The 26021-nt window shown below is 41.6% G+C and overlaps 2 protein-coding genes across 7 annotated transcripts in view; one reads left to right on the top strand and one right to left on the bottom strand.

Annotated features, from left to right (window-relative positions):
• The window catches only part of cc2d1a (coiled-coil and C2 domain containing 1A), an 18265-nt gene extending 2101 nt beyond the window's left edge, over positions 1-16164 (bottom strand). The window contains 29 exon segments of the mRNA XM_039801916.1: positions 1-1324; positions 1421-1468; positions 1823-1899; positions 1999-2125; positions 2238-2369; positions 3203-3358; positions 4386-4474; positions 4827-4849; positions 4851-4972; positions 5199-5257; positions 5347-5420; positions 6605-6721; positions 8188-8246; positions 8451-8573; positions 9097-9192; positions 9336-9412; positions 9553-9640; positions 10078-10211; positions 10292-10364; positions 11049-11176; positions 11274-11372; positions 12862-12934; positions 13039-13148; positions 13421-13736; positions 14194-14439; positions 14906-15012; positions 15154-15277; positions 15401-15466; positions 15746-16164. The exon segment at positions 1-1324 is cut by the window's left edge and continues 2101 nt beyond it. Coding sequence (XP_039657850.1) covers positions 1292-1324; positions 1421-1468; positions 1823-1899; positions 1999-2125; positions 2238-2369; positions 3203-3358; positions 4386-4474; positions 4827-4849; positions 4851-4972; positions 5199-5257; positions 5347-5420; positions 6605-6721; positions 8188-8246; positions 8451-8573; positions 9097-9192; positions 9336-9412; positions 9553-9640; positions 10078-10211; positions 10292-10364; positions 11049-11176; positions 11274-11372; positions 12862-12934; positions 13039-13148; positions 13421-13736; positions 14194-14439; positions 14906-15012; positions 15154-15277; positions 15401-15457 — 2967 coding nt within the window. The 5' untranslated portion in view covers positions 15458-15466; positions 15746-16164 and the 3' untranslated portion in view covers positions 1-1291.
• LOC120559819 lies at positions 16123-26021 on the top strand. Of its 6 annotated transcripts, none has more exons than XM_039801851.1 (8): positions 16123-16146; positions 16628-16670; positions 16907-17013; positions 17098-17909; positions 18227-18764; positions 19692-19804; positions 21837-21935; positions 25749-26021. In XM_039801851.1, the coding sequence occupies exons 1-8, from the start codon at positions 16138-16140 to the stop codon at positions 25825-25827; spliced, it is 1800 nt and encodes a 599-aa protein (XP_039657785.1). In that variant the 5' UTR covers positions 16123-16137; the 3' UTR covers positions 25828-26021. The 6 variants fall into 6 exon arrangements, with proteins under 6 accessions (XP_039657785.1, XP_039657807.1, XP_039657801.1 ...); XM_039801867.1 differs by lacking the exon at positions 16123-16146 and adding an exon at positions 16286-16436; XM_039801881.1 differs by lacking the exon at positions 16123-16146 and adding an exon at positions 16286-16550 and having other exon boundaries at positions 16911-17013.

Here is a 26021-nt window from a genome sequence, read left to right as displayed (position 1 = left end):
AGTGTAGACAGGAATGACAAGGGCGCCTACTGTATGACAGAGATGTCTATGGGGCAACAGAAATAGAAATGAGCAATTACCCAGCCTCACTGACACATATTGAGTTGTCTTTCTGTGGGCAGACTATTCAGCATCCACTGTGCTGCCACTGGAGATCTCAGTGGGAAAGAATCTGGTTTTGTAAACTGCATATGCCAAAATCTATGGAAAATAGCAGCAAGCTGAGGCAGCAGCTGTTAATTATTTTCTAATCGACAACATAATGGGCTTAATATTATTGAAGAGTTTAAAGAAGATCCTAGTGGAGCGGCCTATTACTCATGACTGTGAATAATCTTTGAATATATGGAATTAGTGTGAAGAAAGTGAGGATGAAGAACACAACAACGAAGAAACAGCGGATGATGAAGAAGAAGCAATCCTTTTGCAGAGCTAAGCCTCTACCACAGTCGTGGCACGCTGCTAACACCCCCTCTTCCCAGCCCCAAAGGCGACTCTACGTCTGATCTAGTCGTCTCCTTGGTGACACAAACACTAATCCCTCGTTATGGGATGTAGGCTGCGGCGCCCCGAAGCCCCGTTTTTTTATTCCCATATCACACCACTCCAAACGGAGCAGATTACTGTAATCTGGGAACACTGGAGCAGACAGATTAGATTAAGCTCATTACACACATAAAATATGTCGATAGGTTAAACACACTTCAGAGCACACATGCACATATTTTTTGGTCATCTGTGGACACCAACAGACTCTCTGAGCTGGTGCCAAATGTAAAACTTATAAATCTTCTGACAGATCTTTCACCAACAATTCTCAAAGGAAAAAATGGGACTGAAAAAAATGAACAGAACAGGTAAGGTTTGTAAAGATGAACTTTAAAAGCAGCTTTCTCTAGTGTTTCTCTAAGTGCAAATAAGCCTGTTTCCCCCATAACACATTTTAATGCTTGCTTTAATTTCTTTCTTTGTTTATATGATCAATTGACAGAATTGTCCGGTTGGTTCATGCAGTTGTCATGGACATGGGCAGCATAGAATCATACTAAAGGTGCTTAAAGTACCCACTGTAGTGTTTGAATATTGATGTTTTAAGCCCCCAACGTTGCCTTCCAGGCAGCGCGTCAATGGTTATGTTTAGGGTTAAGGTGAGGGTTAGCTGCCTGGAAGGTGACGTTGGAGGCTTAAAACACCATCAAGCTTGTATAGGAGTGTGTGAGAGAGAGAGAGAGAGAGAGAGAGAGATGATATAACAGTACTCCAGCCAAGTCTCCACTCCCTTACTCTCCTCTCATCCTGTGCGTTTCCTTTTAAGCGATTCCAGCTGTAGTAGAGAGAAAAGGATTACGTTAAATTGTACACATGCATATACATGATGAGAAAACATCTGTTCTTAATGACTGTATATAGCAACCCTTACCTCAGTCTCTACCATCTTCAACTTGCCCAGTGATTCCTTGGCAGCGTCCTATAAAAAGAGAATGAAAACTTTACACAATGAGAACGAATATGCGCACGCACACACACACACACACACCTCTGTACAACTTTACTCACCCTGTTGCCCTGGCTGGAGTATTTCTTCACACACACACACACACACACACCTGTACAACTTTACTCACCCTGTTGCCCTGGCTGGAGTATTTCTTACAACACCACACACACACACACACACACACACACACACACACACACACACACACACACACACACACACACACACACACACACACACACACACACACACACACACACACACACACACACACACACACACACACACACACACACACACACACCTCTGTACAACTTTACTCACCCTGTTGCCCTGGCTGGAGTATTTCTTCACAGAGTCAGCGTACCCTTGGACGGAGCGGCGCAGCACATTTTCATACTCTACACATGTGGTGAAGGGAAATGTGGGCGTTTGAGAGGTTGAGACATAAATGTGTCATACTAAAGTACATACTCGTATGTATTCTGGCTGTGAGTTACCTGTCAGTAGAGCAGAAGAGGCTCCCTCCAGCTGTGCTTTCTGCCACTGCAGTCTGTGTGTGACCTCTTTGTGTTGATGGACGAGGTCAGATGGGGGATCCCGTCGTGCCTTTCGGTACTCTGCAATCTGAGAGACAGGCGTAATGGCGGATGAGACTTTCGCACAGTCGGGCCGTTACAAGCATCAGAGAAGTTGCGGATGGGCTTAGACCACACAAACGCAAAACACACACAAATACCTTTCTCTCCAGCCGCTCCCTGTCATAGTTGAGGAGGCTGAAGCTGTGGAGTTTGTACTGCGGAGGAGAGTTGTTGGGATGACTGCTCCTGCTGCTCGATTCATGTCTGGGTTTAGACCGAGGAGATGGAGCCTGACGCCTTGCCACGCACACGCACACACGCACACACACACACACACACACACACACACACACACACACACACACACACACACACACACACACACACACACACACACACAACTGAACCCAATGGTGTAACTGCACATATGAACCTTGCAAACGGGGCTGCAGGACGACAGCATATTAATCAGAGGGCAGCAGGTCACGTCCTGACTGAAGGCCGTGTTATGCTTCAGACAAACTAGTTTGTACGACGTGTTGTCCAACCAGGTCTAAAGCGTGTTGAAAACTGTGGCCACACTTAAAGGCAGGATTAAAAGCATGCTGTCAGTTTTCTATTCACATGTTACACAATATTTTAACAGAATTTATTTATTATTTATTTATTAACAGAAATTAATGACAGTTTCTATATACTGCTGTTGTGCCAATATTAGGAGTTGAGAGAACCAACTGGTGACGCCAATTCTTTAGTCGGCATTAAACCATTGCAGAAAATCGGTCCGCTCACAGATCAGAGTTTTCGCCAGCAAGTCTGTTTCCATTGTACTTTTCCATACAGACAAACTTTTTTTTACATACAGATAAGCAATGCAACAGATATGTATGCAGGGCGTTTAGCAGGAGCTAATTTGCAGCCCCCGTCCCTGGTTAGGCTTTCTTAATCTATGCAATTAGTTAGAAGTTAAAATTCTTCATACTTTTCAAACCGTGTCAGATCGTTGGTTTCAAAATGTTACAAAATATTGCAGGATGCAGCGAAGACAGTGAGTTTGCTCTGCTTCAGTTACCTTTCACAGTCTGCGCACATTCAGGTCAGGGGATATCAAAACTCGACTCACCCGTTCCTTTTGTCTCTCGGGAGGAGAAATGGGGGACACAGGATCGAGCACCAGCCACTTCTCCGTCACTGGCTGGAGATCAACTCCTGATAAAGGCTCTCTGATCTTCACCCTCACCTCCAACTTGCCACCTGTAGTTTTACGTCCATCCATCACCTACGAAATACATGCACGCTGTTAGATAGATCTGAGGCCTGAAGATTTGGCGTTAACGAGGTAACTTCGGGTTCAACAACTGATCCACCGTCGGGATCCGACGGTGGATCAGTTGTTACCGGGTTAAATCGTCGTGGTAACTTATGCTGAACACCTAACCTGGTTGGGAGCAGGTTAAGTTGGAGATTAGAGATCAACCGGTGTAAAAGCACCGCCTACTGACCAATCAATACTCGATTGATAACGGCGTCACCGTTCTTAAAGAAGATCAGGCGGAGCTCGGAGAAAAAAAAAAAAAAAAAAAGAGAGAGAGAGATGCTCAGCAAAGTTAAAACATTTAGAGACCAACAAACCCAGTTAACATTCCCTGATGGGTATTTTTATGAAAGATATAGATTTTCAGCGGAGGGAATTACATATCGGCTATTTGTCGGCTTGTTGAGCCGCGTGTCGCCAATGTGCACATCGGTTTGAATTATGTTTTTATATTTTTTATTTGCTCTCACGATCGCTTCCAATGCCAGGGTTGCAACTGAAATAAAAGGCTAAAGCAACGACAGTTTATGGAAAGGACAAGTGTAATTATGGTCAGATCTTGTGCCTGACTGATTGGGAATTGGTATTGATAAGCGTTGTGATTTACGCATCTACAGCGTCGCCTATTTTTTTGCCAGCTTTCCTTCCTGCGTTTTGTCTGTAAAACCGTGTCTGTGTTCTTCATATTTATGTAGAATTATAGTTTGCTCTTCTTATGTAAAATATGTGGCTCGGGTAGATGTTTCCGATTGGTCAACCGCCTCTTGTATGTGAACGCGCGCGTCTCTAGATTGGGAAACCCCGGGTTGACTGAACTCGTTGATAAGCACCATCGTGACACAGCTTATGCAGGACCGCGGTTGTTAGGGTTAGTGAAGCCGGGTAACTGAAAGAAATCCAGGGCCTGTTGATCTTGCTTCATAGTACAAGCCTCTGGTGTGTAAATGTACATGTGTGTATGCATTTGTTTTTACTTGTTATTAACACTCACCTCTATTATCTCTCTAATGTCACAATGGTTTTCTAGAGCCTCTAGCTTCAGCTGAGCAGTGCCCACAACTTTGTCTGTCTTAAACAGGCCTCTGTAAATACACAGAGAGAAGAACACAACGGAAAAAAAAAACATAACAGACATGACTTGTGCAGAATAAATCATGGGGATCAACAGGGAAACTTCTGCATGCATGCATACACACACACACACACACACACACACACACATATATATATATATACACACACACACACACTATATATATATATATATATATATATATATATACACATACACACACACACATATATACATATATATACACATATACATATATATGTGTGTGTGTGTGTGTATATAATATAACTATACATATACATATATATATATATATATATATATATTGTATAAATATGTATGTATGTATGTATTTTTTACCCTTGTGGACGATTTCAAACTTGGCCTCTGGATTGGATGACTCGTTTGAAGCCTCGGTTGGCGCGGTTGATGTTGAGTTTGAAATTCTCTTTAAACTCTGGGCTGTTGGTGCTCTTTACTGTGCTCGTTTTATCCCTCTGACGCTCCTCCCCCCCCCACACACACACACACACACACACACACACACACACACACACACACACACACACACACACACACACACACACACACACACACACACACACACACACACACACACACACACACACACACACACACACGCACACACACACACGAATGCATTAAAACAGATTTAGATATAAACCGAGTGAAATATCCATAATCTACTCACTGGATGAGAAAGATTCTTACCGCGCTGGGAAAAGGAAACTCAAACTTCACACTGGCATCCAGATCGTTGGGTGAGACACCTGAAGGCAGAGAGGTAGGTGTAAGCGAACATACATCTGACACATATTACTGCCTCGTTAATTCAAACATGCAGACCTGACTTCAGTACCTGAGGGAGCTGGTAGGTTGATGCCTTTGATGATGTACAGTATCAGGTCATTAGGTGTCAGGTTGGAGTTGCTCCTAAATAACAACAACAACAACAACAACAACAACAACAGGGGACATGATTTATCAGGAACAGCATCACGAGTGACAGAAAACAACCAGCAAGTCAGCATCATTGAAAGCCAAACAATCCAGACTGTTGAATGAGTCACTGGCAGAGTCACCTAGCTGTTAGCTTGGTATGATACTGGAGCAGAGCCAGAGTGAGTCACAGTAAGTCAATGTGAGTCATCAAGTCAAAACAAAATGTGTTTTCTAAATTAAACATCAGATGCATGTGTTCATAATCAGTTCAGTGCTAGTGCTTCTACTAAAACATGACGTTTATAATTCCTTTAAATTACAATAAAATAGGAATTATGATGACCCAATGATCCACTAACTGTTGTATTTTCATTTGAAACTGTGTTTTTAGGAATGTTAACGCCAGGATGGATTACTAAAAAAACATTAAATAATTGCTGGTATCACATATCCTTGGGATAAAAAAAAAAAGAAAAAGAAAGAAGAAATCCCTTAACTGGGAAGCAATGATTATGCATCCCGAGTTGATCATCACATGCACATAAAAGGAAACAGGATTTCAGGGGGGTGAGCACACATAAATGCAACTCCAAACCCAGTAATCACTAATCACCACTTTTAAAATGATATTGAAGGTTTTTACAAGAGAGCCACATGGTTTATGTTAAAAAAAACAAAAACATTATGTTAATAAACAAAGTACTATTTAGTCATAAACCAAGGTATTGGACAAATTAAAGTTTTGATTTGATGATGAGGGAAAGTCAGGGGATCAACAAAGTGATTACAACTCATTTTGTGGTGGAAATAAATGTGTGTACCAAATTGCGATCCATCCGATAGTTATAGGAAATTTCAATAGAGGCCAAAAATATCAACCTCAAGGTGGTACTACTAGAAAATGCAGGGGAGTCATGAGGATTAATCCTCTGGAAGCCATGAATAGATGTAGAAAATGTAATGGCAATCCATCTGATAGTTGTTGAGATAGTTCGGTCTGGATCAAAGCGTTGGACTAACCGACCGACAGAGCGACCGACATTGCCGTCCCTCGAGTCACTACCACGGCTAAAAAGCGTTGACTATATCGCTTTCTGTCCTTGTGGAGCACATGCCATGAAGAAAATGAATTATTATATTATTATTATGTCAACATGATTATTTTTGTTGCTGACTTGATCGTGTTGAAGGTCCTCTCCTCTGTGCGGCACTTGGGGACTGGCTGGCCCTTGGCGTGTGCATTCTTCAGTATCTCTATGTTCTTCATACACTCCTCAACTAGCCTCTCAAACCTGGGGAGACACAGAGATGGTCCTTACACACAAATGCTCATATGACATATGAAGTCTTACAGGATGGCCTAATGCTTGAACTGTCACAGGTCTGACTTCGGCACAGACAGAGGTTATAGTACGCCAAACAGCTCTACTAGCTAAAACAAACAAAGATATTCCTACATTTTGGATGACATAAGAAATTTAGGAGCTTGATCTGAGGAATTCACATTTTCTGTTTCTAGGCAATGACAATATTTTTTAAAGCATATCTGTAGAAACAGGAAGCAATGCAGACTCTTTAGGAATGCATATGTGATGGTTAACTGTATGTGAAAATCTGTGAAAAAGATCTGTGAGGAAAACATGCAAAATATGCAGTGTGACATGTATGCACAGTAAAATCACAGTCTGTGTTGCCAAAGTGACACCACATAGTGATGAAGTACTTAGTTGAATAAATAAATTATATATGTATATCAATAGAAGAGAATTAAAAAAAAATATCCTAATCAGATCAAGTCATTTTGCAGGTAAATATCAAACATTTCCATGTCATATGTTTTTAAAGTGATGGTTCGGAGTAATTTCACCCTAGGGTCCTTTGCACCATGACCTTGGGCCAAACAACCCCCCCAGAAGCTTTTTTCACCTGGGTCTAACATTGGGAGAGTTAGCGTAGAGTAGCGTTAGCCGCTGAATAGCTTAGCGCAGAGGCTAATGGATCCACGTTTGTATCTCATAAGTTACCCCACTAATAATGCCCGAAATGATACCAAACTTCTACACTAGTACAAATAGGTTATGTACTCAAAACAATGGATTGGAAGCTTTGTTAAGTACACCAGAAGTTTATGTAAATAAAACTTGCCTATTGGCTTCTCGTCTCCGCTGCTGCTGCTGTTACTGTTACTGTGCTTAGGGCCGTCTACAAATTACTACACCGAAAAGAGATGCAACAAAAATATTTATTAATTGAATGATTAAATAAATGAATGTCTCCAAACTTACCTCAATTATTACTTGTCTCCTGCTAGTTATACTACAGCACTTACTTAAAAAAAAGTTAAATTAATACATATTTTAGTTGTATCTCTTTTCGGTGTTGTAATTTGTGGACGGCCCTAAGCACTCGTCTTACAGCAGCAACAACAACAGCAGAGAGCAGAAGCCAGCAGGCAAGTGTTATTTACATAAACTTCTGGTGTACTTACAAACTTTCCAATCCATCGTTTTATGAGTGCATAACCTATTTGAACAATCATAGCGCTAAGCTATTCAGTTGATAACGCTACTCTACGCTAACTCTCCCAATGTTAGACCCAGGTGAAAAAAGCTTCTGGGGGGGTGTTTGGCTCGAGGTCATGGTGCAAAGGACCCTAGGGTGAAATTACTCCGAACCATCACTTTAATGCTTTTAATGTAATGTAACAATTGTAATACAATTCACATGTACAAATATACAACAAAAGAATGTCTCTTACTTCAGAGCCTCAGACACATTGCCCATGAGTGTGAGCTGTTGAGAGTATCCCAAACATTTCTGTAGATCGAGATACAGAACAAAAGGTGTGGGTATGAAAACAGACAATAGCCAAAGACAATACAATACAGAACAATTGCAATTTGTCTTTTTAAAAAGCTGCACAATATATCAGTATACGCTAGTCACTGATATAAAGCAAGATCTAGGAAGGGGGTGTCCTGATCAATGACTATATAGTCATTGATAGTCTATGGTCCTGACCTCATGCTGCTTCCGCAAAAGATCCATGAGCCCGTGGTACTGTTCACTGGAGCGTTGGGAGAGAGGGGAGGTGCGGGAGCGAGCCAGGGCGTAGTCCTCCTCACTCACTGGAGCACTGGGAATCTGTCAGGAAGGAGACAATTAAAAATGTTGTGAGCAACAACAAAAAAATCTGTCCACTACAAATTATGAATATCTGTTTCTAAGTTTGTGCGACATTCTGCATACAAACAGGAAGACAAACTAACAGAGGCACACGCTTAATATTCTTGGTAATTACACTGTGAGGCTGACTCAGAGAGAAATACATGGGTTATTGAAGGAAAGAGGTCAGGCAAAATGAAAGAAAGTCATATGGGAGAAGTGGCAACTATATGAAATATGAATAGTGGAATGGCACTGAAAATATGCAGATAAACTCACCCACCACAGGTACAGAAAAAAACACACAGAAGGTGAGACTGTGATGAGCACAAAGGTGTTTGGATTTCACTTTATGCTTCCTTCCTATTGCTTCTATTTCTGTGCCATTTTGTGTTAACACACCTCACACTTTCGGTTGCTCCTGTGACATGTTCAACACACACAAACTTGCTCTCAATGTTCTTGGATGTCATACATTTGCACACGGGAATGTATTTATGACCTTGGTGATATCGACAGGTAGGCCAGACTTGGCAGCAGTGATCATGGGGTCCAGTCCCTTGGCATGTCTGAGGTACTGCGCTGCTCCAGTCATGTCCTAAAACAACAGCAACACAACAGATGTTCAAGAATCCAATAAAACAACAGGCGGCTGTGATAAAGAAATCTACAAAGATGACAGGGAATCTATCTACAGCAATAAAAAAAGAAAGCAAAAAATAAAAAATGTCCACAGCCTACCTTCATCTGTTTGGAGCGCAGCGCTGCACGCAAAAAAGCCTGTCGCCTTAGCAACAGTAAATCCACTTGCTGCTGGGCTGCAAGGATAATTAAGAGAAAAAAAGAAGTGAAACTCTGCCTCGTCGTGTAACAAACACTTTTTCTGGCACATTTTGTACGTGCACGCAGGCAGGTGGGCATGTACATGCACATACACAAACCCACACTCTGAAAGCACCTTTAGATCCCAGTTTTGGAGCTGAGGAGCCTCCCGGGGCCTGAGGAGCTGGAGACTTTGCCTTCTGGGTAGGTGGACGCACTGTGGGCTGTGGAGAAAGAAAATATAAGATAAGATATAGTATAAGATATATATAAATATGAAAACATCATTAGATAAATGCAATAAAACATACAGATTTCAAGGTACAGTATTGTTTTCTTCTTCTTCTTCTTGAAATACTTGTGAGCTTAGCATTTTTGTATTTTATTTCAAGAGCTCCGTTTTAACCAAATTTAGCGAGTTATTGTTTTGTACAGTTAATGACCAAAATATTATACTTTACAGTAATTACAAGCATGAAGTTGATGTAAGAGGCATGAAGTGCAGCAGAAAAAACCCCAGTAATGATTCAATAACCTAGCACAGAGGCTGGCATGGCAAACAATAAAACATTGCTCGCTTTGGTTTAAAAGCAACCAATCAGATTCCTTGGCTGCAGAACAATTTGACCATTTGGTAGGGCATTTATTTCTTTATTTTTACCTTGGCAGCCTCTCTTTGTCCATCCTCTTCTTCCTCTTCTGCGTCTGCATCCTGATTAGCTATTTTCATAGCCGTTTCCAGGACACCCATGAAGTTCTGCTGACCCCCCTCTGAGCCCTGAAGTGGTGGACAGCCTAGAGGAGCAACACACACATGACTTACTGTAACTACAAACCTAGAGGCACAATCCCGAAACACACCTGGAGAAAGTTACCTGGTGGCACAGGTAGATCCGACAAAGAGACAGGTCGTCCAGCTTTGTGAGCTCTGATGGCATCCTGGTATTGCTGTTGAGCAAAGAGGAGATGATTGATAATTCGGTTATTACAGGAAAATCCCACCCTTGGATACTCTTACACTACTATATACTGGTATTGCTACTTAGTGATAGTACAGCACTGTGAATTAGAAAAAATACAGCATATTTTCAAGCGCACAACCTCACTAATTTTTTATTCCCATCCTGAAACCTAAAATGGCTTTCTTGCATATAAATACAATACTGACAAAAAAATAACTCCCCAAATGGAAATGAAGGTCATCAACGTGGTTCCACTCCTACAAAAGCAATATACAATCATGTTCTTGTTTTCATGTTCTTGTGTTGTATCCATTTACTCTGCCTCAGCCACATCTACTTCAAATAAAAGGTTTCCTATTTTTAGACAGACTTTGTTGCAGGTTATTCTGGTAGGTAAAATGAGCAACAGTAGTAGTTACAGTCAAGGCAACAGAGGGTATTTCCAGTCAAAATAAAGTGAGTCACACACCAGATATTCAGGGAAATGAGAAAAACGCACCACCAAACAGCAGCACAGAGCCAGGAACACGGGTTTAATCTCAAATAGCTCTATCTTTGAGAATATCTAATGCTGTATTAGATTTTGTTTCAGCTGTAAGTATGCCTCCTTTATTTGGAGAAAATAATCATTTGGTTTTGAAAATAGTTTTTCAAAGTGCATAGTGTGTACCTTGATAATGCGCTGGTGCATGCGAGCCTTACGATCATCTCCTTTGCTCTTGGCTCCCTCTGCTGCTGACTTGTATACGTCCATTCTCTGCTGCAAGGCTTCTGCCAAACTGCTGGGAGCAGGCAGATCTTTGCAAGACACACAGACACACACATACATGTTATTCTTTAAATTCAACATGGATCATTTTTATCATCTGAAAGATCGAGGCTACTGGAGTCTTACCGGCATTAGCCACCTGGGTGGGTGCAGGTGCAGCGGGGGCAGCAGGTTTAGAGGAAGACTGAGGAGGAGGAGGTGCACAGTGTTTTGCTACTACGTCTCCTGCAGAGGATCAGACATCAGTGGAGGGGTGGAGATGGGTTATTATTATTAGAAGTACCATTAGAACCTTCACACTACTAGGACTACAGTTGAAAATTAGCCAACTGGCTAACACTGGCGCATTCACAGAAATGTTGATTAATGTGCATTGTCCTAATCAAATAAACTTACTTACACAATCAGGTAAGCAGAAGTAATAGACACAATAAAATGCAGCCCAAAGCACATATAAAACAGCATCACAAACAATCCCAGACGTCTCTAAAAAGGTCCCAAATTAATATGAAGCGCAGAGCACAGTGGTAAACTGCATCAAATTTCACAAATATTTATAAGATTGAACAATCTTAATTTCAGTACCATTAAGTATGGATGGCAGGAAGATGCAGGATAGAACTATGGCTTTTTGAGAATAAACCAGATTTTGTCTTGTCTGTGTTTGACATAAGTTTGAGGTTGTGTAGTAGCCTAATGTCTGCGAAACGTTAGAGGCAGGCTCAATATAGACACGGCTTGAGTTGGAAAAGAGCCATGTACGTTCCAGAACATACCGAATGGGTATTATAAGCCTGCGTTCTTTTAGACACATATGTGCAAAACCGATTTGAGCATCATCATCTAAACCAAAAAAATTTGATTTGTTTAGTAAAACTGAATGGTCGATAGTATCAAAAGCCTTAAAGGAACACGCCGACTTATTGGGAATTTAGCTTATTCACCGTAACCCCCAGAGTTAGACAAGTCCATACATACCCTTCTCATCTCCGTGCGTGCTGTAACGCTGTCTGACGGCTCCAGCATTAGCTTAGCCCAGCACAGATCCTGCAGGTAACTGGTTCCAACTAGCCTACTGCTCCCAATTGTGACAAAAGTGACAAAATAACGCCAACATGTTCCTATTTACATGTTGTGATTTGTAGAGTCACAGCGTGTACAAAAAACAACGTAACATGAGACACAGCCATCTTCTAACAGTAAACAAACCGGGAACTATATTCTCAGACAGGCTTGCTGCGAGCATATCACTCCGCCCAAGTACTATATTCTTCCGCCTGAGAATATAGTAATCATATGTAAATCATGTAAATAGGAACATGTTGGCGTTATTTTGTCACTTATTCGGAGCAGTAGGATTACTGGAACCATTCACCTGCATGTTCTGTTATGGGCTGATGCCGCTGGAGCCGTCAGACAGCTTTACAGCACGCACGGAGATGTGAAGGGTATGTATCGACTTGTCTTACTCTGGGGGTTAAGGTGAATAAGCTAAATTCCCAATAAGTCGGCGTGTTCCTTTAAAAAAGGTCAACAATTAGTGCATAGTGCAATAATGCACTGATACTACTCTTCAGAGCTCCATTCTCCATATATAATAAAGGAATCAGTGTTAAATCTTTTCTGTAAAGAAATCAGGCTATGGTGCGTGAGTAATTGAAACAAAAGTCAAAAACTAGAGGGTAAAGCATTCCTTTAAAGTGGTTACACTGACCAGGAGAAGGAGGTAGTGAGCTCAGGTCTACTGGTTCGTCTCTGTCCACAGCCTCCACCAGCATGTCCAGCTTCTGCATAAAGGGAGGTCAACTATATTAGGATTGACTTTTTCTATAAACACTTACACAAACAAATAGATTTCTTCACGTGATAACATTGACATTGGTTCTGTTACCTTGGCAGTGAAGTAGTGCTGTTTCGCCTGGTCTATGTCGCCGCTCTGTTTAGCGTTTATGGCCGCCATCTTATACTCCCTTTGTCTGGACAACACAGCCTGTTTCAGCTCTGAATGGAGGGAAGAGTTCAGTAAATAATCCACAAACCCATTGATCAACTAATCATTTCAGCATAAATAATAAAACCCTTTGAGTGGCAGCGCTAATAATGACATTCACCACCTTTTCGGACAAAAAATGTGTCAGTGAATTGAAAGTGTTAATTAGAGTGGACCAATTACCACAGCTTTGCTCTTATACATTCACTACACAGTACAGAGAAGAAGAGGCAAGGTGGAGATACGTCCACACGGTACTCTGTATGTTATCATGTGTGTTTACCGGAGTGCTGTGCGTCGGGCTGGCTGGGGGTGAGGGGAGAGATGGCAGGTGTTTCCGGGGTGATGGCAGCAGCAGGCTTTTGGGGCACGGTCAGATGGAGCGGCTTCATATCAGGAGCTTTTGGCGCAGCCTCCCTCAGAGGTTTCTGATTTGTGGGCAGAGAGGGCATCCGCGTGGGCTCTGGCAGTTCTCGTTCCTTGATCGATTCAGACTCTGCTGTGACGTTGGGCTTTCCGCCGAGAGCAACTGGAGGCGGGATCTCCTCCTCATTGACTGCTTTTCCTTTCCTGACAGATGCCAACATTGTCTGCAGAGTCTAGGGTTGAAGAAGAAGAACAAAATGAACATGTTTTTGAACATTACAGAGAACGTAGGAAAGCTTTTTTGCACACCTCTTTTGTCGGGCAGGTGCGTAGGATATGATCAAAAGTAGCAGATCAAAATTTTTAGAGAAAATCCCGCACACTGACCATTACGCAAGCAATCATTTATTTAGAAGAAAAATACAACGTTTCGGTCTCAGACCTTTACCTGATGAAGGTCTGAGACAAAAACGTATTTTTCTTCTAAATAAATTAATGCTTGCGTAATGGTAAGTGAGCAGGATTTTCTCTAAGAACATTACAGAGAAGAAATTTGCAAAGTTTAACAATATTAGATTCTTATATAAAAGGCACATTCAGACATTTGAAGAAAAAAAAAAGTTTGAATGAAGACAAAGTATGGGGATCAACTTGTACTGAGATGTTTCCTCTTTTACTTCTCCAGTTTACCTTAAACCCACGGTCGTATCTTCGAACTTTGCTCGTCTCCCCCGCAGCCTTGGCATTGGAAATGGCTCCCTTATACATTTCAATGCGCTCCAACAGGAGAGACTCCAACACAGTCGCACCCCTGGGAGCTGCAGAAGGAGCAGAGTGGGATGCGACGCTCACTTTGGGACCAGTCGGCGTGACAGCAGGAAGGGTGGGAGCAGGAGTTGGTTCTTCATCATCCTCCAAAACCTCATTCAGTTCTGCCTATGTACAGACACACAGAAATGTATACAGTAAAAAAACAAACAGATAAAGCAAATCAACAGCTAAGCTTCACCATTATATCGTAAGTGCAATGAAAGGGATTAGGAATGCAACTAAAAATGTGTTTTTATTATCAGTTAATTGGTTCATAATTTTCTCGCTTAATCAAACAATCATTTAGTCTGTGTATACTGTCAAAAAAGGTGAAATATGCCCATTACAATTTCTCAGACCGCAAGATGATGTCTTAAAATTGCTTGTTTTGTCCAAAACTCAAAGATATTCTGTTTACTATCATACATACGTTGGAGAAGCTGGGACTAGCCAATGATTGGCATCTGTGCTTTTAAAAATGACTGACACGATGAATCCATTATCAAAATAGTTCCAAATGTTCGGTCAACGAATCAGTTAATCTAAAACTAATTGTTTTAGCTCTGAAAGGGACAAAAACAGTGTGTGTTACCAGCAGATCTTCATCATCTTCCAAATCTTCATCCCCCATTTCCTCATCATCCAGGTCTTTCATACAAAGAGCTGCCATTTGCTCTATATCAGCCATGGGAACAGGAGCTGCACATACACAAATACATCACAAGCAGCCCTAAATCGTATACGGCATATCACATTTCAGCACTGGGACATGAATGAGAGACAGAAAGAGAAAACGATACTTTACAATGGTAGAAGTCAATAAATTGTATCTGCCTTCACCTTTCTTTCCTTGTGATCTCCCTCCACCTCCTCCCACCAGATTCAGCAGCTCTGCCTCCAGGTCTTCATCATTTCCCTCATCATCCATCCCTCCATCCGGGGACAGGTCAAGAAGCAGCCCCATCTGAGACACAGCGAGACAGACAGGAGGAAAGACACAGCGAGAGGAGCTGAATCATACCTGTTGTTGGCATACTTACAGTACATATCATTCACACATCTTATTATCAGACATGACGGGTGTTACCTGTTTGGCTCGCGCTGCCCCTTGACCCCGGGGAGGGGGGTTCCGACTGCGACTCATTTTGACTTCCTAAAAGTTAGGGATAGATTAGTTGAGCCAACGGAAAGAAGAATAAAGGTGATAAACACGTCCATAACTGACAGTATCCACCGCTAGTACACCTGTATAGAGTCGGCACTAACTTCAATAGCAGCCACTATGTTACATTTTTGTTTGTAATAATTCAAACTGTTCCAACTGTCTTGTGTCGAGGTAGCTTATGTGCTCATGGTAGCTAACAGCTAGCACAACAAACAATAACATTTTTTACATTGCTAATGAATGTAAAGGCGAGATATTTGACGTTACCTTGACGGTATCACGGACCGTGATGTTATTGTTACAGCTAGTCGGGTCGATTATTCAAGTCGGAAACTGCTCCGAAAGTATAGGAGAAAAGACAAAATATATACAAGCAGGCAGATTTAATTTAACGTTTAGTTCGAGCTGTCAAAACGGTGAAAACAAGAACGGTACGCGAGAGTATTTTATTTCCTAGGATGGAGAAGGCAAGGCCCGCCCTACTCTATCTTACTCTGCCATGGATTGGCTTAACGTTACCCTGACATTGTTACCATAACCAACTCCTCCTGCCTAACCCTAACAGAGACGGGTTAGAACAAACCAGACCAGGCAGCGAGTACGGCGGGTATGGGCGGGTCGCGGATTTTGTATGCCTTCGCCATCCTAGGAGGTGAACCATGGGGAGCGTATGTGGAATTTACTTCCTACATTGCGTCTCCAGTGGCAACGCACATCGCGCTTTACGTCCAGACGAAACACACCCATTACTAACATAAAACACCGACGTTACGACACCTCAAGTCCACGCACGGTTCTGGTGGGAAAAAATCTAAATATTACGCGACATTTTGTCACTGTCTACCCTATGTGTCTACCTACAGGGGTTTAACTTAATCAGCAAAAAAATGTTTATTTGAACCATAGCAAGTACACTTAGTAACTGTATCCAAGGCATATCTTCAACTTTCTTTATTCAGTCAGTGTAATTATGTTGATGTTCGCTAGCTGCCTACATTAATTGTTAGTTGGCTAACGTTATAAGCTAAAGCTAACCATCAAGATATAACCATAACACTGAAAATTGTTTATGGTAATTATAGGCAGTATTTATGTTACTAGCGTTATGTTGTTATGTCTGTATTGAGTTCACTTATTTTTATTCTTTAGGAAAAGGAGATGGCCAAATATAAAGCAAAGATCAACAGCAGTGGTAAAGGAGATGCTATTATCCCAATATTGGCTAATTTTGGTGTGCTACTGTTGAACAGAAACCATATATGATTATTTTATATATTTTTTAAAGACCTACATTTTAAAACTAAATGATAAACACTTTCTAAGCAAATTCTGCTTGTTGTACAGCTTGACTTTATCATTAAGACACACTCCTTTAAGTGTTATCAGCTACAGTGATACTTTTAATTGAAATGGTCCTTATGTGTTAAGTCAGCTTAGCTCCACCTCAGACTCGGTCACTCAGGTCAAGGAAAAGGGAATGTCCAAGTGATGAAATCTCAGAGACTGAGGATGTTCAGGCTGTTCTCCATCCTCAGGTAATTTAGGTGATTGAAACAGAACCTACATTTACATCTTATCAAGCCATATTTGTTCACAACTCATTCTGCTTTTTATTTCAGAATACTGAAGGAGATGACACAGCAGTGGATGCTGCTCTGCTGCAGTGCCACCAGCCCCCTCTGCAGGAATCTATTATGATTTCAACTCAGCAGCATGAGGCAGCAGAACAGTCCTGTCTCACCAAACAAGATCCTGACACACACGAAAAACATAAAGAAGCAACATATGTTTACTTAAATGGGACAGGTAAAGCTTTTGAAGAGCAAGAAGAGACTACAGTCACCAATCCCAACAATAATTCTCAGCCGGAGGGCTTAAGGGTACATGCTGATAATGATGCCACCAAGAGTGGAAAGGGCAAGGATGAAATGACTGCAGAGGAATGTTGCAGATCACCATCTCAAACATGCACTGATCAACTTGAGGTCTTCTTGCCAATCTCTGAAGAAGGTGATGGAACTGCTTTGGAGGAGCAACTGGTTGCAGAGGATAACGCTCAATGTAATTTGGAAAAAAAACAAGAAACCAGCCGACAAGAACCCAGCAGTGTGTACGTGGCCGATGTTAAGGAAATCACAAAGGACGCAGCAGTGGGCTTACCGGCCAAAAAGAAGCGAAGGATGGGTATGTGTGGTCTGACAGAGAGGGAGCGGAGTCACTTTTTACAGACACAAAAACGTGAGAACGGGCAGAATGGACCGGAGAGAGCTGAGAAGCAGATTTGTAATGACACAGCTGACCTTGTGGCTCAGGAAAAGATTGTATCTTCAACCCCGTTATCATACTCAGTATCCATCCCAGTAGGCAGTGTCACAGAGCAGGGCGAGGCAGAGATGAAACTTCAGTCCAGTCCCTGTGGAGAGGATGGCAGGTCAGAATAATGTAGTGAGGAACCCAAACTGCATGTTAAATATTCTTACGTTTTTAAGTTTCATTTTTTGCACTGTCATGACAACTACCAGTGTTGGAAAGAGTAGTTTCATTTGCCACTCAAGTTGAATTAACATCTGTCAATAACATCTGTACTCTATTGGACACATTTTAGGTCATAAACACTGTTTTAGTAAAGACTTTAGTGAAATCACTGAAAAACACACTCCAAACAAAATATACAGTACTTATTACAATAACAGGTGTAAATGTGATCCATTACCGCCCGCTTGATGATAACATTGTTTGTTTACACAGGGCAGAAACTGAAGTCCACTTTGCTGTCCCTACCTCAGATGGGACCGGCACTGTGTGTGATCTGGGCTGCTTGAAGGGAAAGAGTTGTGAGGTTGAAGGAGGCATAGTGCCTGATCCAGAGCAAACTGGTGACACAAAGTCAGACCCACCTGCAGAGGAGGAGCTTTTGGGGAATCAGGAGCAGCAGGAACTTGAGGGACGCACAGCTGAGATTGTGGCTGAAAAACCTCAGGAACAAATAAAAGATGGGGAAGATGGGTCAGTACTAGTAAACCAAAGTCCTGCCTTCACTTTTGACTCTAATCCAACTGAAAATGAGGAGACTGAGAACCGGGATGCAATCAAGGCTGCCCTTCTTCAAGTGAATGGTGCAACCAGGGCAAAAGATGAGAAGAAGGAAGAGTTGACTGCTGATGCTGGGGACAGTGACGGACCTGAAGCAGACGTTTTGTCCACAGACACCCGGTCAGCAGAATTCACCGCTGTGGAGCTCTGCGAGGCTGCAGTGACACCCAGTGGCTCAGGGAGGAAAGAACCCGTGAGTGGAGGGACACACTTACAAAACACAAGTTTAATGAAGCTCATAATGTTTATGGAGACTGTCAAGAGGTGTTAAATTCAAGAGTCATTATTTGTTAAGCAAATAGTTTTTTCCGTGTTGTGCATATGGTCATCCCTTTGCCACATTGCATAATTAAGTAGTGTTTATGGTTAATGCAGTAGCAACAGAAAATACCCAATATTAGCAGGTTTCCAGTTTTCCTAAATGTGAAGGTTTGCTGCTCTTCTGTTTTATATCATCGTAAATTGAATATCTTTGTTTTGGAATATTAGTTGGACAAAACGAGCTATTTGACGATGTCACCTTTAGCTCTCTGAACTTGTGATGGGTGTTTTTCACTGTTTTCTAACATTTTACTGACTAAACAATGAATTCATTTAAATAAATGATGAAAATAATTGTTTAGGTGCAGTCCTACTGCAAATCCCATTTACTAATGCAGTTACACAAATAATTTATATGAAGCTGAATACTTACTAGCTAGCAATGTGTAAGCTTTAATAGACGTCTGACGATCACCTGCAAAACGCAGGTAGCTTTCTGAATTACTGACACACTAACAGTCTTCACAAAAAAAACAAAAACAACAACATGGGGCGCCTGGGTAGCTCACCTGGTAGAGCGTGCACCCATATAGAGAGAGAGAGAGAGAGAGAGAGATTTACTCCTTGACGCAGTGGCCATAGGTTCAACTCCGACTGCGGCACTTTGCTGCATGTCAGTCCCCCCTCTCTCCCCTTTCATGACTTCAGCTGTCCTATAAAATAAAGGCCTAAAATGGCCCAAAAAATAATCTTAAAAAAACATGAAAATCACCAAATTGATATACTGAATGTTATTTATTATGCTTTTACCTTCTAACTATACAGAAATGGTTGATTTGTTTTTGTTTTTTGCACACAGGGGGATTGCGATGACAAACCTGAGCCCCCTCAGACCAGGGACACCTCTGACCCGTTTGGATCTGGGTACTTGGATTACGTGTCGGACTCGCAGCTGAACACCATCGTTCTGACGTAAGGAAGCAGTGAATGGGGTTAAATACCACGAGAACCCTGACAGTGGGGAGAAAAAAAAGGGAAGGTTGGGGAAGTACAGTGCCTTGCGAAAGTATTCGGCCCCCTTGAACGTTTCGACCTTTTGCCACATTTCAGGCCTCAAACATAAAGATATAAAACTGTAATTTTTTGTGAAGAATCAACAACAAGTGGGTCCCAATTATGAAGTGGAACGAAATTCATTGGCTATTTCAAACTTTTTTAACAAATAAAAAACTGAAAAAGTGGGCGTGCAAAATTATTCAGCCCCTTTACTTTCAGTGCAGCAAACTCTCTCCAGAAGTTCAGTGAGGATGTCTGAATGATCCAATGTTGACCTAAATGACTAACGATGATAAATAGAATCCAGCTGTGTGTAATCAAGTCTCCGTATAAATGCACCTGCTCTGTGATAGTCTTAGAGGTCCGTGTAAAGCGCAGAGAGCATCATGAAGAACAAGGAACACACCAGGCAGGTCCGAGATACTGTTGTGGAGAAGTTTAAAGCCGGATTTGGATACAAAAAGATTTCCCAAGCTTTAAACATCCCAAGGAGCACTGTGCAAGCGATAATATTGAAATGGAAGGAGTATCAGACCACTACAAATCTACGAAGACCCGGCCGTCCCTCTAAACTTTCAGCTCATACAATGAGAAGACCGATCAGAGATGCAGTCAAGAGGCCCATGATCACTCTGAATGAACTGCAGAGATCTACAGCTGAGGCGGGAGACTCTGTCCATAGGACAACAATCAGTCGTATACTGCACAAATCTGGCCTTTATGGAAGAGTGGCAAGAAGAAAGCCATTTCTTAAAGATATCCATAAAAAGTGTCGTTTAAAGTTTGCCAAAAGCCACCTGGGAGACACACCAAACATGTGGAAGAAGGTGCTGTGGTCAGATGAAACCAAAAATCGAACTTTTTGGCAACAATGCAAAACGTTATGTTTGGCGTAAAAGCAACACAGCTCATCACCCTGAATACACCATCCCCACTGTCAAACATGGTGGTGGCAGCATCATGGTTTGGGCCTGCTTTTCTTCAGCAGGGACAGGGAAGATGGTTAAAATTGATGGGAAGATGGATGGAGCCAAATACAGGACCATGCTGGAAGAAAACCTGATGGAGTCTGCAAAAGACCTGAGACTGGGACGGAGATTTGTCTTCCAACAAGACAATGATCCAAAACATAAAGCAAAATCTACAATGGAATGGTTCACAAATAAACATATCCAGGTGTTAGAATGGCCAAGTCAAAGTCCAGACCTGAATGCAATCGAGAATCTGTGGAAAGAACTGAAAACTGCTGTTCACAAACGCTCTCCATCCAACCTCACTGAGCTCGAGCTGTTTTGCAAGGAGGAATGGGCAAAAATGTCAGTCTCTCGATGTGCAAAACTGATAGAGACATACCCCAAGCGACTTACAGCTGTAATCGCAGCAAAAGGTGGCGCTACAAAGTATTAACTTAAGGGGGCTGAATAATTTTGCACGCCCAATATTTCAGTTTTTTATTTGTTTAAAAGGTTTGAAATATCCAATAAATTCCGTTCCACTTCATGATTGTGTCCCACTTGTTGTTGATTCTTCACAAAAAATTACAGTTTTATATCTTTATGTTTGAGGCCTGAAATGTGGCAAAAGGTCGAAAAGTTCAAGGGGGCCGAATACTTTCGCAAGGCACTGTAAGTGACCCTTGGCAGACTAGCTCTTCAGATAAACATCCAGTGTAAACAAGCTCAGGGTTTAGCTCATTAGAGGCGTGGGAAACCCAGTGGTGTCTTCTTCCACCTAGACAAACAACTTACTAATTGAATTGTAAGTAAACTCCTTTGACCTCAAAGATGGTTAACAAGGACAGATTACCTTGAAACAAACAATCTGATTAACATGCAGGGAATTCAGATTTGTACTCTTGTAAAATAAAAAAGAAAATTAATATTTGCTACAAGTTTTTACGCCACTTTTTTTTATATCCATCCAACTTTTTTACTTTCTCTCCATTCAGTGAGGTGATGGAGAAGGAGGAAGATCTTGGTTCTGCAGACTGTCATGAAGATGCTACAGACCTGATCTGTGGACTCGTCAGAGAACTCTCCTCTCTAAAGTTAGTAAATGCTTCTTTTTCTATTCTGTCCAATATACAGTACCAGTCAAAAGTTTGGACACACTTTCCTATACAAGTAAATGAGATAGCATTTCCAAACTTATACAGTATATATATATATATACATATATATATACAGTGCCTTGCGAAAGTATTCGGCCCCCTTGAACGTTTCGACCTTTTGCCACATTTCAGGCCTCAAACATAAAGATATAAAACTGTAATTTTTTGTGAAGAATCAACAACAAGTGGGTCCCAATTATGAAGTGGAACGAAATTCATTGGCTATTTCAAACTTTTTTAACAAATAAAAAACTGAAAAAGTGGGCGTGCAAAATTATTCAGCCCCTTTACTTTCAGTGCAGCAAACTCTCTCCAGAAGTTCAGTGAGGATCTCTGAATGATCCAATGTTGACCTAAATGACTAATGATGATAAATAGAATCCAGCTGTGTGTAATCAAGTCTCCGTATAAATGCACCTGCTCTGTGATAGTCTCAGAGGTCCGTGTAAAGCGCAGAGAGCATCATGAAGAACAAGGACCACACCAGGCAGGTCCGAGATACTGTTGTGGAGAAGTTTAAAGCCGGATTTGGATACAAAAAGATTTCCCAAGCTTTAAACATCCCAAGGAGCACTGTGCAAGCGATAATATTGAAATGGAAGGAGTATCAGACCACTCCAAATCTACGAAGACCCGGCCGTCCCTCTAAACTTTCAGCTCATACAATGAGAAGACTGATCAGAGATGCAGCCAAGAGGCCCATGATCACTCTGGATGAACTGCAGAGATCTACAGCTGAGGTGGGAGACTCTGTCCATAGGACAACAATCAGTCGTATACTGCACAAATCTGGCCTTTATGGAAGAGTGGCAAGAAGAAAGCCATTTCTTAAAGATATCCATAAAAAGTGTCGTTTAAAGTTTGCCAAAAGCCACCTGGGAGACACACCAAACATGTGGAAGAAGGTGCTGTGGTCAGATGAAACCAAAATCGAACTTTTTGGCAACAATGCAAAACGTTATGTTTGGCGTAAAAGCAACACAGCTCATCACCCTGAACACACCATCCCCACTGTCAAACATGGTGGTGGCAGCATCATGGTTTGGGCCTGCTTTTCTTTAGCAGGGACAGGGAAGATGGTTAAAATTGATGGGAAGATGGATGGAGCCAAATACAGGACCATTCTGGAAGAAAACCTGATGGAGTCTGCAAAAGACCTGAGACTGGGACGGAGATTTGTCTTCCAACAAGACAATGATCCAAAACATAAAGCAAAATCTACAATGGAATGGTTCACAAATAAACATATCCAGGTGTTAGAATGGCCAAGTCAAAGTCCAGACCTGAATCCAATCGAGAATCTGTGGAAAGAACTGAAAACTGCTGTTCAAACGCTCTCCATCCAACCTCACTGAGCTCGAGCTGTTTTGCAAGGAGGAATGGGCAAAAATGTCAGTCTCTCGATGTGCAAAACTGATAGAGACATACCCCAAGCGACTTACAGCTGTAATCGCAGCAAAAGGTGGCGCTACAAAGTATTAACTTAAGGGGGCTGAATAATTTTGCACGCCCAATATTTCAGTTTTTTATTTGTTTAAAAGGTTTGAAATATCCAATAAATTTCGTTCCACTTCATGATTGTGTCCCACTTGTTGTTGATTCTTCACAAAAAATTACAGTTTTATATCTTTATGTTTGAGGCCTGAAATGTGGCAAAAGGTCGAAAAGTTCAAGGGGGCCGAATACTTTCGCAAGGCACTGTATATAGTACCAGCACAGTACTGTGCAAAAGGTTTAGGCAGGTATGAAAAAATGCTGTAAACTAAGAATGCTTTCAAAAATGGAAGTGTTAATAGTTTATTTTCATCAATTAACAAAATGCTGTGAATGAACAATCAATATTTGGTGTGACCATCCTTTGCCTTCAAGACAGCATCAATTCTTCTAGGTACACTTGCACACAGTTTTTGAAGGAACTCGGCTGGTAGGTTGTTCCAAACATCTTGGAGAACTAACCGCAGATCTTCTGTGGATGTAGGCTTGCTCAAATCCTTCGGTCTCGTCATGTTATCCCAGACAGACTTGATGCTGCTGAGATCAGGGCTCTGTGGGGGCCATGCCATCACTTCCAGGACTTCTTGTTCTTCTTTACGCTGAAGATAGTTCTTAATGGCCTTGGCTGTATGTTTAGGGTTGTTGTCCTGCTGCAGAATAAATTTGGGGCCAATCATACGCCTCCCTGTTGGTACTGCATGATGGATAAGTATCTGCCTGTATTTCTCAGCATTGAGGACACCATTAATCCTGACCAAATCTCCAACTCCATTTGCAGAAATGTAGACCCAAACTTGCAAGGAACCTCCACCATGCTTCACTGTTGCCTGCAGACACTCATTATTGTACCGCTCTACAGCCCTTCAGCGAACAACCTGCCTTCTGCTACAGCCAAATATTTCAAATTTTGACTCATCAGTCCAGAGCAACTGCTGCCATTTTTCTGCACCCCAGTTCCTATGTTTTCGTGCATAGTTGAGTCGCTTGGCCTTGTTTCAATGTCGGAGCTATGGCTTTTTGGCTGCAACTCTTCCATGAAGACCACTTCTGGCCAGACTTCTCCAGACAGTAGATGGGTGTACCTGGGTCCCACTGGTTTCTGCCAGTTCTGAGCTGATGGTACTGCTGGACATCTTCTGATTTCGAAGGGAAATAAGTGTTTTTCATCTGCTGCACCAAGTTTCCTCGGCCGACCACTGCGTCTACAATCCTCAACGTTGCCCGTTTCTTTGTGCTTTTTCAGAAGAGCTTGAACAGCACATCTTGAAACACCAGTCTGCTTTGAAATATTTGTCTGGGAGAGACCTTGCTGATGCAGTATAACTACCTATATACTATAATTGGTTGATCATACACCTGACTACAATCCTACAAAATCCCTGCCTTTTTGCAAGTACCTATAAGAATTGATGCTGGTTTGAAGGCAAAGGGTAGTACCACCAAATATTTATGTGATTTTAGATTTTTCTTTTGTTCGCTCACTTTGCATTTTGGAAATTGAAAATAAACAATAATCATTATTTATATTTTTGAAAGTATTCTTAGTTTACAGCATTTTTTCACACCTGCCTAAGACTTTTGCACAGTACTAATATATATATATATATATATATATATATATATATATATATAGCTAGGTATACTGTGTGTACACTACTGTGAACAACCAGGAAATGCCAAAGTGAGACTTGATAGAAACTTGGATGATTTGATAATTGTAGTTGATAATCTATCCCACGGCCACAGGCGACCAGCAGACAGAGCAGATGCGAGTTTTAAGAATTGGTACAGTGCACCACACAGAGTGTGGACGTTGGGATTGAGTTAACCTGGCTCTTATGCACAACAACGCATACGCCATACAGAAGCAAGATTTTGGATTCACTCCCACTTGCGAATCGAGTTACTTGCTACTCGAGTGGTTCAAAAAGGATGTTTTGTCCGCGAGTCTAACGTCACTACTTTAACGTGGGTGGATGGTGTACCAAGGGAAACTCTGGGCAGCAAACCAAACTGATACACTATTAGTAGTAGCCTAAATACAACTTGCCCACAATAGAGCACATTTAAAACCAAAAAATACAGATCTATATGAGGAAACATTTGGTTGAGCTGAGGGGCTAATGGCAATAAAAACATGAATCTCTTCAACCTTCATTTGTTCTACTTGTTGTCAAAAGCAAATCTGGTAAAGAAAGTTAATAAATTATTAAGGACGATAATCAGCATTTTTTTCCTCTGGTTGCTTTCTTCCAGTCGTAAGGTCATGGCCACTCATAGAGAGCTGGAGAACCTGCGCCGTGGCAGTAAAGCTTCAAGGAGCGCCAGCCGTTGAGGATTCGTTTCAAGTCCCTGCCATCCTGAGCTTATTGTTGCCCTAATGGTTTGTGGGTAATGAAGTCACTTTTAAAGGTTACTATACAATGTTTGTTTTTTACTCTTGTACTATTGACCGCTGGAATGTTCAGTTTAAATAGCTCAGTTGTTCTTGTTTTCCCTAAATAAAGCTGGGTGTTGTTTATTACGTCA

Source organism: Perca fluviatilis, chromosome 1 (assembly GCF_010015445.1).
Source record: "Perca fluviatilis chromosome 1, GENO_Pfluv_1.0, whole genome shotgun sequence".
Classification (NCBI taxonomy): Eukaryota; Metazoa; Chordata; class Actinopteri; order Perciformes; family Percidae; genus Perca; species Perca fluviatilis.
This window is presented reverse-complemented; position numbering and strand designations above follow the sequence as displayed.

Coding starts and splice junctions, on each gene's coding strand:
- LOC120559819 (XM_039801851.1), top strand. Junction 18,765..19,691: donor GCTCAGGGAGGAAAGAACCC/GTGAGTGGAGGG, acceptor TTTTGCACACAG/GGGGATTGCGATGACAAACC. Junction 21,936..25,748: donor AGAGAACTCTCCTCTCTAAA/GTTAGTAAATGC, acceptor GCTTTCTTCCAG/TCGTAAGGTCATGGCCACTC.